The 11,900-nt window shown below is 37.4% G+C and overlaps 2 protein-coding genes across 2 annotated transcripts; one reads left to right on the top strand and one right to left on the bottom strand.

Moving 5' to 3' along the window:
- Positions 1-1,108: 1,108 nt before the first annotated feature.
- Positions 1,109-6,374, bottom strand: LOC129353503 (transmembrane protein 176B-like). Its single transcript, XM_055022852.1, has 7 exons — positions 6,316-6,374; positions 5,482-5,675; positions 5,178-5,294; positions 4,590-4,646; positions 4,267-4,470; positions 3,177-3,290; positions 1,109-1,483 (listed from the first exon to the last, which is right to left on the bottom strand). Exons 2-7 carry the CDS (start codon positions 5,656-5,658, stop codon positions 1,418-1,420), a joined length of 735 nt encoding a protein of 244 aa, XP_054878827.1. The 5' UTR covers positions 5,659-5,675; positions 6,316-6,374; the 3' UTR covers positions 1,109-1,417.
- Positions 6,375-8,497: 2,123 nt separating this feature from the next.
- Positions 8,498-11,136, top strand: LOC129353570 (uncharacterized). Its single transcript, XM_055022919.1, has 7 exons — positions 8,498-8,704; positions 9,217-9,387; positions 9,468-9,551; positions 9,975-10,031; positions 10,106-10,267; positions 10,657-10,760; positions 10,887-11,136. The coding sequence occupies exons 2-7, from the start codon at positions 9,226-9,228 to the stop codon at positions 10,942-10,944; spliced, it is 627 nt and encodes a 208-aa protein (XP_054878894.1). The 5' UTR covers positions 8,498-8,704; positions 9,217-9,225; the 3' UTR covers positions 10,945-11,136.
- The last annotated feature ends 764 nt before the right edge of the window (positions 11,137-11,900 follow it).

The raw sequence follows: 11,900 nt of genomic DNA, 5'->3' as shown, positions 1-11,900 counted from the left end.
AGAGAGACTAGTGAGACTAGTTAGACTAGAGAGACTAGTGAGACTAGAGAGACTAGAGGGACTAGTTAGACTAGTGAGACTAGTTAGACTAGTCTCACTAGTCTCTCTAGTCTAACTAGTCTCTCTAGTCTAACTAGTCTCTCTAGTTAGACTAGAGAGACTAGTGAGACTAGTTAGAGCTAGTCTTATCTTACATCCTCGTTGTGTATCTCAGTTCTCCAGGTTCTGCTGATGATCTATTTATTCTAGTCAGGTGTGGTGCAGCAGAGGAACATCTGAAAGTTGCCTTTGAGGACTGGACTTTGACTCCTGTGCTTTAAACAAACAGTTTGATGTTGACTTTCAGAATGCATTCATCACCAATTTTAAATTTTACAACCATGTTTTGACCCAGCGGATCCAGTTTGAACATATTTCCTGTTGGGAACCTCTGCATTAATCATTAATTTTATGTAATTATTGCATCAGACACAAAATGGATTTAGATTGAGATTAAATTTCTGAGGGAATCAGATCGCACTGGATTTTCTATGTGAATAACGGGAGATGGGATGTTGATCAATCACATCGTTAGAAACAAAATCATCTTTGAATAAAACAGCAAGAAGAGACCAATTGTCAAGTTTCAAATCTTTTACTGCAGAGAGCACAAGTTGTGGGTCAAAACAGTTTTAACAACAGAAAAATCCAGGAAGTATTCAGTTTACTTGTTTCTGTTCCAGCCGGATGTAAAATTGTATTAATCTCTATCCTCACAATTCAAATACTTCATTACAACAATTTGGAAACATGGTTTTGAAATTCTTGCAAATTTGTTAAAAATTCATTTAATGTGTATTGTGATAGGTAGTAATAAACCGACTACAAAGCTGATAACTGCAACAATCAGAGCCTATTATGACGTCTTCCACACATTCATGAAAAGGGTTTTAAATAATTCCCAGAAACTTTAAAGAAAAATGCTTCACGTTAATTTTTGACTTAATTTCCTTGAATTACCTTAACTCTGTCAAATATTTACTTAAAGCTTTTTAAGCAACAGGTAAGGAGACAAAAAGTCTCTCCATAACGCAACGTGACCTAAAATATGAAAACATGCAGCAAAGGATCATTTCCATGCATTTATTTTTATGATGCAGTGGTGAAAATTTGTAATTACAACAAAAAAAAAATCTCATGCAGTACATGATTGAATATTTGCTGATATCAGAATACAAAAGGAACAAAAAAAATGTAATGATCAAGAAAATCAAAGTAAAATGATTTGGTATTTAATACAAAAGTGCAGGAGACAATAGAAAAAGCATAAATTGCATTTTAAAAAATCCCACAAACTGCTTATAAGTGATTCATGTAGATATTAACCCTGTGAGTGGGATGAAATGCAGGATTAATCTTTACAGGAAGTGAAAGACGTTTAGACTGCAGGGTTGGTGGTGATTTCCTCCAGCAGAGGCTTGAAATGCTCCGGCTCCTCAGAGGTCTGCAGGAGGAAGGAAACACGCTGAGTGAAAAAATGAAGTGAAACATTAAAGAACAGGTGACTCACTGGTTTTGAGAAATCACTGCTTAGAGAAGAAAATGTCTGTAATTCGGCCTTTTGGGAAACTTCTCAAGAGAAGCTGTTTCATGTCTGAAAGGTTTGAGATTTTACACAGAAAGTTAATCTGATTCCTTTAGATCATAAAGTAAATAAGACCTGGATTAAAAGTCTGAACAGGAAACAACGAGGTTATAATAGTGGAGCTGGAGTCATGCCCAACACTCACAGTTTGGTGTATTTTATTCAAAAGAAAACTAGATTTATGTTTTTATTTTCTGTATTCACAGTGAACAACGAAAGCTGCAATATTAGGACAATATCGTTTCAATCAATATGTTTTAATATATGCCAATAATGAACCAGCAGGAAATTTGGTTTGATTTGTCAGTAAATGATAAGCAGGTATTAAATGCATGGGAACCTCAGGCAGAATAAATGTGAAGATGTTTGGTGATGAATAAACCTCAGTCCAATGTGCTACTTGTGCTACAAAGACCCGTCTGATTGGTCTCCAGTCCCGCCCTCTGTTCCCCTCAATGTGTGCCATGGCAGCCGCTTAGGTCATGTTTCAACATGAGTTGCTATAAAACCTCCTGAAACGAGTCAAGCCTGTAGGACGGGTCCATTGTGTTGTTTTATGGATGACTAGACATATAAAATGACCCAAGGGGAGAATAACGTTCGTCTATGTTGGTAAAGTAAACCTTTGTCTTTTGTTTGTTCTGTTTTATTTTTATTCCCCAACTGGGGAATAAAAACAAACATTAGCAAACATAAGTATTCATCTACAAAATGACTAATTAGATAAGAGAACAGTCAACAATGGAAACACAATAAAACAGGAACATTAAAATGGAGTTGTGTCACAACAACAAAGAAGTATAACAATACTTATTTTTCTTTAACTCTTGACAATTATTTTCTGTTTTGTTATAATTTTTCGCTTTCTCTCACATGTAATAATCTGAGGTAACAGACATTTTGGGTTGAAGTGGGGAGGAGAGGGAACGAAAAAAGCCACAACAATTCCTTGATAAATGAAATGTCAGACCAGTAAGGATTCATCTGATTGGATCCGTGACCCGGGCGTTCGTAAAGGCAGCATGCGTGGGATTTTTCCAATCCATGTTAAGAACTGAAGAAACCTTTCGGTTGAATGGCGGGAAAAATCCTGTGGTTTCTACCTCGGATGGTCAGAATCTAAACCATCGTTTATGACATGGTGAGTTATCCTGCAGGAAGTAGCCGTCGCTGTGGTCATAAAGGGATGGGCCTGGTCAGCAACGATACTCAGGAAGGCTGTGGCGTTCACACGATGCTCTGTTGGTTCTAATGGGCCCAAAGTGTTTCCAGGAAAATATCTCCCCACCGTTACACCATCACCATCATGTTTCCTCTTTTTCTGACCATTCTCTGTAAACTACTGAGATTAGCTAATTCGACATTTGCGTTAATGAGCAGCTGGACAGGAGTATCTAATAAAGTGACCAGTGAGAGAATATCCACCATTACAGAATCATCTTCTGAATTGATTGGTCATTTAAATTTGTAAAACTAAGTTAAACATTTAAGCCAGAGGCTTATTCTATCCAAAAACTGATTTAGCACGACTCTTCGAAACAAAACAGCTCACCTGTTTTTGTTTGTTGCTCAGAGCTATGATGCCCAGCACGGCGGAGCTGATGGCGACGCAGAGCTCCACCACCGACAGGACAATCAGGACCCCAGTAATGCTCCGCAGAAGCATCTGCAGAACACAAACAGCTCCATAAACCATTTGTTTAATAGATGTAGACTATCCTCCTTAAATCATTTACTTTGTTTATAAAATGATGCTGTTACATCTGTGTTGCTGTTAAAGAAACTAAGAAAACAAAAACAACTCAAAGAGGTGATTTGAAGCAAGACGTTGAAATCATTTTTCAATATGTGGCCACACAAGCAAATTATAGTTGGTTTCAATGTGCAATTCATAGTTCTCATGTGATGTCACACTTCTGGGAACGTTGTAGCCGGCAGCCATCTTGGTAGGTATCCGTCGCAAGAGTTGCTGTGACAACAATAAACAAGCCACAAGCTTGAACCTTGTAGATTATTACTATCTAATTTTTAAACAATGTAAGTTCATTAACAATTTTTGTGTACTCCACTGTCTTTTTGTTGGTCTGGAAGCCATGGCTCATGTACGCTTTGCACTGCGCTTGCCTACCAAGATGGCGGCTCAGTGGCTCAGATCACTTCTGGTTCAGACTTGTAGGAACTACGTATAATTAGATCTGTAGACGTCACTAAATCACACATGTTTAAAGTTCCAATTGGCTGCCTAATAGCAGATATCTTTTTCTTCACTAAGCCTACATTTACACGCTGCCTCCAAAGTTTCTGGTGATAATTGGGGAAAAGTTCCACGTTTAGACGCCGCCACCAAAACGCCACGAGTCAGCTGAAGTTGTCATGCCAAGCCAAAAGGTGGCGCTGTTATTTCAGCATGTCATTGAATGCGCCTGCAGTTTTGACCCTTTGCTTCCTCTTCATTGTAGTTTCCCGTCTCCAAAGTGCTGGATTGCAACAGAAATGTTATGATTAAACTGCAGAGCAGGCCTAACATAAATAACCCAACAGTCATAAACCTGGTCAGCTTAAGAACAAACGTCCATCTTCAAAGATGGAATCATCTCTAAAGCTCATCATAATCAAGACAAATATAGATATTTCTGTCTTACCTGGATCATTGCTTTGCTCTCCAAGCATTTCTCCTTAACGTAAGCGGAGGGTGGACTTGGCCTGGGGTAAGAGTAGTAGTCGTAGTTGGGCCCGTCTTCACAGGAAAACCATACATATATATCACCCTCAAATATACTGTAGAGCACAATGGCAGCCATGGCAAGAGCACCACCAACCAGGTTGACAGTCACATTGAGGACGACCTGAAATAGAAGAATAACTTCATCTACTAACATGACCATTAATTTGATCAAAGTTGGAAAAGATCTAAGGATAAATGCTGATGATCCTGAGGAAACACCAGATAGTTAAAATCACTCACCAGACATGGACTTGGATACTTCTCAGTTAAAATGCACATGATACCAAACACAATGAACTGGAAAAAAGAAAAAAACAAACAAATATTCTGTGTAAAAGTGAATAAATGGCTGAGGGTCACTTGGCTCCATGTAACCATTGGTTTCTCTGTGTCCCTCCCTGCCATGCACACAACCAGTGGAGTTCACTGCTTACTAAAAAATGAGTTCTGATAACACCAAGGCACCAGCATGGTGTTTAGCAGAAGCTAAAATGCTAACTTCAATTCAAATTACATCTACCCTTAAAAGCAGTTTGTTCACCAATTTAATTTTGAGTTTATAATTTACACGTTCAATAATGCGTTGGAGAGTTGGAGCTTCTTAAAGAGACAGAGGCCCATTTCAAAGTGACAAACTGCAAAGTCAAATTTATTTTGAGTTATGTTTGCTAAATACAGCATTATTATCATAACAGCTGATGGTAACATAGTTACCTGATTATGCCGTAAAATGGAACTATGTGACTGTAAAATACATAATACTGTGAGGCTCCGACTTTAAGGCTCCGACGATTAACAATTAATGCTGATAATCAGCAGTTTGCTCACCAGAGATCCCATCCAGTAGGGAAAGTAGCTGTTCCAGTAAAAGTAAGGAGAAATGTAAGACAGGTGGATGATGGCGCCAAGGCCAATGTTAAGCAGCCCGATCATCATGTGGACGGCCTGCAAGGGAAAACAAGAAGCAGACACCTGTGGTCAAACCTGGCATCATCATTATTATTTTTTACAATCAACTTAATGAGCTTCGATAAAGACGCAGCAAACAGCAAAAACTCATAGAAAACATGTCTAATTAGAGCAAGAGCAGTTTAAATTTTTATTAAAATGAAGAGAGAAGTCTGCAGCTCACCGCGAGGACGGACAGAGACGTCTTCAGGACCGCCCCCAGCGGCCGGGACACGGAGCAGCACACCGGGCTGTAGCAAAGAGTCTTCAGGATCTGGCACAGTGGAGGCCAGCGACTGTCAGGGTCAGAGGTCAGCGTGAACACGGTGACCCCGTCGGTCCTGCTCATGGTCACAGACATCTTCCTGGTCCTGGAAGCTGACAGACATTTAAATGTGTTATTGGTCATTTTAACAAGTTAAATAAAATAAGATGCATTAAAAGTATTTGTAGCTTTTGGATTTTCTTGCCGGTGTGATTCTGCTGTTAATTCTGATTTTATTTGTAGTTTTTTTTTTTTTTTTTTAGGGCAGAAGGACACGATCAGCTGAAAAATAAAAACAAAACCTGGTTCTAAAAATACTTTAATATAATTCAAAGTCAATACTCTGGGTCTGAACTGCTGGTGTTTCAATCTGTCTCCGAAATAAAACCCCAAACTGATTCTGAGAAAAAGCAAATTCAGGCCTGGACTTTGACTGGGCCATCCTAAAGGACCAGGCTATGTGGAAAGAAAATCGGAAAAAAATAGTTTCTGTCTGACAAGTAAAACAATAAATAAATAAATTACTCAAAATAGCGGTTGCCTGTTATATGTTCTTTAACATCAGTTTTAAAGTAAATAAACCGAAGTGTCCAAATTAAAAAGCTTTCTTTTAGCAGTCGATCAGATCCGGATTTAAGTTTCGTCCTAACAACTAAAGCTGCAGCCAGACCCGGTCCACTGCGGCAGAACTTTGGTTCTGGTTCTTCCTGTTATTTCCACTGCAACTTCAGGCATTTCAGTAAAACAACCTACCTGTTAGAGTCCGAAGCAAAGTGAGAAACAAAACCTGAGATTCAGTTAATGTCACTGTCTTCCGGGATACCGGGATAGATCAATCTGTCCCGGAAGCGGAAAAAAAAATTGTAAATATTAAAATCATTTGCGCATGAGCTGATTTATGTTTGTTTCTTTTGTATTCCATTGTAAATGTAAAAATAGTTTATGATTTGAGGAGAGTAACAGAGTCACGGATAGATAGACTCTTTCTTCAGAGCTTCATTATTATGAATTTACAGAAATAAACAGAAACCAGGAAAAGTTTTAATCAAGTGTATCAAATGTTTCTTTGTTGTTTACAAAGAAGTGATCAGAATAAAATAACTAAACTCAGTTTAGTGTATGTGGTATTTCTTGAGGAGTAATATTAGATTATAATATACATTTATGTTGTTGGTTTTTTTTTAGTTTTTGGCGTCATAAACTCCAGGTGTTCATTGTTCCAACGTGAACAGAACACTTCTTCCCACAAGGTGGCGGTAGTGGGACGGAACCAGAACAGAAGGATCACAGTTTCAGACTCAACGGATCAGAAATGTTCAGTGATGCAGGAAATCCTTAAAAATGTTTCAATATCTCTGATATAAACATATGAAAACAAATAATCTGGAATGTGTTTGATTCAGGAACATCTTGGTAGTTTTAAGGGGAGTGAAAGAAAACATTATGGTCACCAGTATTTGGGTTTTCTTTATGAACAGAATAACTTAGAAAGTGTAGAGAAACTGATAAAAGTCAAGTTGTAAAGGGGTTTAAATAGAAAAAGATACTTTCGCCGTTAGTAATCTACAGGCTGAGAAAATGAGTTGTTTAGGCGGCAAATTGATAACAATTTAATTCAGATACAAAATATATTGTCATATTTCTATTTTATTTCCTGTTATTTTCTTAGTTCTTCAAGCGGGAGCCGCCAGGGGGCGCTGTAGGGGCATCAGAAGGTTGGAGGGACGATGACATTTTTTAATCTTACATTTTTCATCATAAGATTTGTTTCTGTCGTTAAGTCAATATTTTTTAAGTTAAAATAATTTATTTAAAAGTTATTTCTGATGCTGTTTTTCAGCTGCAATCCATATTTTCTGAGTAGCAGTCCTGACCAAACATAATTATTTTAATTTACTACAATATTGTTTCCTTTTTCTGTCAAAGTCTTGGGTTAGTTTTGGGTTTGGTTATTGTTTCTGTGTTGCTTGGTTTCTATTCTTTGATTTGGTTCAGCCATGTTTACTCTAGTAGCTTATTTTTATTTCTTATGTTTAGTTATTCTTTGATGTTGGATTTATTTTCCAGTCCCAGTGTAGAGCAGTTTTATTTCTGTTTTATCTTAGTTCAGCCCTTTAGTTGTATTATGTTCCTTATGTTTGGTTATTTGTTCATGTTGGAATCAGTTCTATGCGTGCTCTCGATCGCCCCCTGTGCCACTTTCTCTCTCTCTCTCCTCACACCTGCAACCTGTTTCTAATCAGCCATCTGTTCAGTAATCAGCCTTCTCAGTATTTATGCAACTCATTCTCAGTCACTCTGTTAAATCTGGGTTTCCCTTGAGTTTGTTGTCCTGACTGGTTGTCAGTGTTTTGTTCTTGATTTTTCTCCAGTAAATATTTCTACATCAACTCTTGTCTCAGCCTCTCTTCACACAGGTCAAATTTAACGTCACTTTGACATGACAGCGTCAGGTGAATGAGGTTTATGTGTAATCCTGCTGCAGGTTTTGCACTATTATTGTATTGATCAAAACATAACAAGCTTCTGTTTGTGATATCTGGTGAAAAAATCTGTTTAAAGGACTTGATCTTGAGAGAAATGTTGTATTTTCTAAGGATGAACTATTAAAAATAAAGAGCTGTAGGTGAAATTAAAGGCATTTGATGCTTTTGAAAGAAAAAATCTCTTTCATTTTGCAGGAGAAACTAAAGAGACATATTTTGGAGTTATGACCCAGAACTAAGCCCAATAACTCAGTTTTTTCTGTATTATTGAATTACAGCGGTTGCATATTTGGATTTGATACGATATCAGTGTTTACCTTCCTGACTTTAAGACATTCCTGCATCGACTCATTCTCCCGTGTAAATACCAAACTCCTCCACATTCAGAGCAGATCTGCTGCAGGCTTTCAGGTTCAGTCAGTTTATTATCCAGTTTCTACCAACACCAACCCAAATGACTGAGGAAAGAACTGAAATTTTACATTTTATTTATTCCCCACAACATATAAACATGCAAGTAATACAATTACAGAGGATTCTGTCTGCCATGTGTGGCAATATGCTTTTAATTTGAAGGATTAACAGGAAGTTAACATTTTGTTTGTACTACGTGAGCCAGAAAACTGTTGGAGTACTAGCACTGAACTTCTCAGCAGGTGAGTTCACATCATTAAAAATGGCTTTTCTGAAAATGTCAGTTTTTATTATGAAGTGAAATATTAAAGTTCAACTTGTTGATACCCCTTTTCAGACAAAGTCACCAAATAAGTGTTTTTGTGCCTGTATGTTGCATTTTACATCTTATTTTTCTTTTCTTTTGTTCGAACGTCTGGAATAATCAGTTCAATTCAAAAATTCAAATCCAAAAATACTTTATTGATCCCAAAGTGAAACTAATTGTTGTAAGTTGAATGATTTTCTTTAGAGTGGTTGAAGGACCTTCTGTAGCAGCCTGTATTCCAGTGGCTCTGAAGATGCCTCTGACTGAAGACAGTTTGCAGTTGTATGCCACTCTGATGCTCTTCACTCATAATTTCTTAGGTTTTATGTAAAATCCTTCTTTGCACCAACATCTCCAGTACTAACAGTTTATATTCGATGCATCGTTTCTCTGGGGAATATTTTGAATATCCACCTCTTTTAATATCTATGTCTTCTTTGCTTAAAGGTTATAAAGATGTCCGTCACAGTGGATACAGATGATGGAGTGACTGATGTTATCATAGTAATGGACAATCAGAGCATGTTGGCACGATGGCGTCAGATCATCAAGGCTCCTTCCTGCGGTCCATCATGGCGGTCAGGGAGCAAAGGGAGCAGCGTGGTCGTTGCTCTCGGGGTGAGAGGAACGCAGAGCATTTAAAGGATGAGTTTCTGAATCGTAACACCTTAAAGAAAAAGGTTTCAAATGTTTCACAGACTGTTCAGGTCATGGTCGGCGTGTTCAACGTTGGACTCGGACCAGAACGTGCAGAAACGTTTCCTTACTGGCTGGCAGTTCCTGTAAGTGGATTCACATCCCTCTAAAGTTCATCCATATCTGTGTGGAATATTTTTATATCTGAAGATTTCTTCACATCCATCATATTTGAATATGAAAAACATGAGGAAAGCTTCCATTTTTTATGGATAATATGATTTTCCTCCTCATACTGAAGTATTTTAACAGACATTTCCACTTCTGTGTTAAGTAGAAGCATAAAAGTTTCAAATAGAAGTTACCTTATTGAGTGCATGGGATATTGTCTGAATTGCAAGATACAGTTTTAGTGCAAACTAGTGAAAGTGCACCGGGTATATTTTGACCAAATGTGTTTCACAATGAATGTGTAAAACTGTCCTTACATTAAAGTGACTTTGCTTTATGCTGTAAGTTAATAAAACCAGTAATAATAATAATTGATCTTATTACTGTTTGTCTTCCAGTTCATTGCAGCCGGAGTCTTGTCTCTTCTTGCAGACATGTTTCCTTTCCGCTGCCTGGTGAGTGAAGAACAGTACTGCTTTCCAACTGCAGAGGTCGCAGTTGGGAGTAATAATCAGAGTTCTGCTTTCAGATGGGCTTTTCCACCTTTCTCAACGTCGCTGGATCCATCCTCTCCATTGTGGCCATTGTGCTGTATGCAGTACATTTGGCCAACTTCACTGTCATTGGGATGTGTGGGATCCTGGATGAAAGGAAGTCCAAAAACTGCCTGTTCTTGGCTAATTTAGCTCAGGTACTCAACACATCGGCCTCTTCTACCTTTAAATGCACTGATTTAACTGGTGCATGGAGCTGAGGATGTTGGTGTTTCCTCTAGATAAATGAATTACACAAAAAACACCAGGAAAATAGAACTATAGATCCCAGAGAGGAAAAGACAAGGTCAGGCAAGAATAACCGTAATAACCACAATCAGGCACATTTTCTTTCACTGGTCAATAACTGTGTTTCCATTGACCACATAATAGCGCAATTTGAACATATATCTATTTAATGGGAATGCCAGTTTAGAAAAAAAAATTAAATAAATACCGAATACTGAAACGGAACAATATATTTCTGGTTGTTTTTCTTTCGGAAGGTATTTCTTTTCATTCCGTTTTTCTTTGTCTGGTGTTTCAGAAACTGCTGAGAGGCGTGGACATCACCATGATCGTCATGTCCGTCCTCCAGCTCTGTGTCTGCATCAGCCTGGCAGTCCTGGGCAACAAGGATTTCCACTACAGGTGGAAACAAAACTCACAAATCCATTACAACAGGAACTGATGCTTAAAGTTATTAAACTCTTCAATAAGTTCACTCTGTAGGAAAATTTGCTCTGATTACTAAAATTTACTCTTGTGTTTCTGCAGGATGTCAAAGATGACGCTGTTGTTTAAAGATGGTCACATGACCAGTCCTGGAGCCTAAAGCTAATAAATCTGGTGAAACCAGGGAGAAACCAAAGGGGGGTCAGGGGGGTCATTTTTAAAATGTCATTTTTAAGTGTAATTTTCAAAATTAAAATGTTTTTTTAAAATATTTGTAACAGAAAAAGTGAATTAAAAACTTTGAATGTCTTATTATCCACAGATGCATGTAGAAATGCAGGTCATCCTTTAAATTTTCTTTTCTATTTTCTAGATTTGTTAAATTGTGAATTGCTGATTAAAATATTAACATGTTTTCTTGCGCCTTTGTTCCTCCTTCTGTTCGTTGTGTTTATAAATTATTTTCAATTTTAATTCTTTAGATTATAGGATTATTCTCTACTCTTTTAAGAAGATGCTGTGGCACCAATAACCACTAGATGGCGGTAAATATCGCGGTTCATGCATCTCCTCTCGTGTGTTTTTATCATAATGCTCATCTTCTACTTGTTTTGACAAAAGTTTTTTTTTTCATAACTTATTTGTCCAGACTAAACACACAACTCAATATATTTTGTGAATGTTATGACTGGAAGGAAAAGGCAGAGAAAGATTCACTTTCACTTCATGTTTGATTTAAAACAAACAATTGACAAAAACTTCCATGTAAACATTTTTAAATTAATTTGTTTCTGCAGTTTTTTAAATAATAAATTCAAACTGACTTGCTATAAGTCATCACTTCTCTTTGTCGCTGTTTTAGCCTGCAGAAAATCAACACTGAACATAATAAACTGTAAATAATCAGTGCTGGTAAAATGTCGCTCTGACTCAAATTTCAGCAGGTGCTTCTGAACGTTCCTGTTTATTCACATTAAATCTCTGTTTCACAAAACATTTACAAGTTAAAGCTCAAGTTAAAGCATGACCTCAATGAGCACTGAGAAGTTTATATTTACCCTTATTTATTTTCAGTCTGTGATCTGGGGAATGGATTATAATCTGGATTATTGGGCT

This window comes from Poeciliopsis prolifica, unplaced genomic scaffold (genome assembly GCF_027474105.1).
Source record: "Poeciliopsis prolifica strain line A6 unplaced genomic scaffold, Auburn_PproV2 SCAFFOLD092, whole genome shotgun sequence".
Lineage (NCBI taxonomy): Eukaryota > Metazoa > Chordata > Actinopteri > Cyprinodontiformes > Poeciliidae > Poeciliopsis > Poeciliopsis prolifica.
The sequence above is the reverse complement of the archived record's forward strand: the minus strand, read 5'-3'. Positions and strand labels throughout refer to the sequence as shown.

Bases quoted from the DNA above. Each gene is read 5' to 3' on its own strand.
- LOC129353503 (XM_055022852.1), bottom strand. From the start codon at position 5,658: ATGTCTGTGACCATGAGCAGGACCGACGGGGTCACCGTGTTCACGCTG. The intron at 4,471-4,589 runs GTGAGTGATTTT...CTTCTATTTCAG, and splicing joins AGTATCCAAGTCCATGTCTG to GTCGTCCTCAATGTGACTGT. The intron at 3,291-4,266 runs GTAAGACAGAAA...TGTGTTCTGCAG, and splicing joins AGAGCAAAGCAATGATCCAG to ATGCTTCTGCGGAGCATTAC.
- LOC129353570 (XM_055022919.1), top strand. From the start codon at position 9,226: ATGTCCGTCACAGTGGATACAGATGATGGAGTGACTGATGTTATCATA. The intron at 10,032-10,105 runs GTGAGTGAAGAA...TTCTGCTTTCAG, and splicing joins TGTTTCCTTTCCGCTGCCTG to ATGGGCTTTTCCACCTTTCT. The intron at 10,268-10,656 runs GTACTCAACACA...CTGGTGTTTCAG, and splicing joins TCTTGGCTAATTTAGCTCAG to AAACTGCTGAGAGGCGTGGA.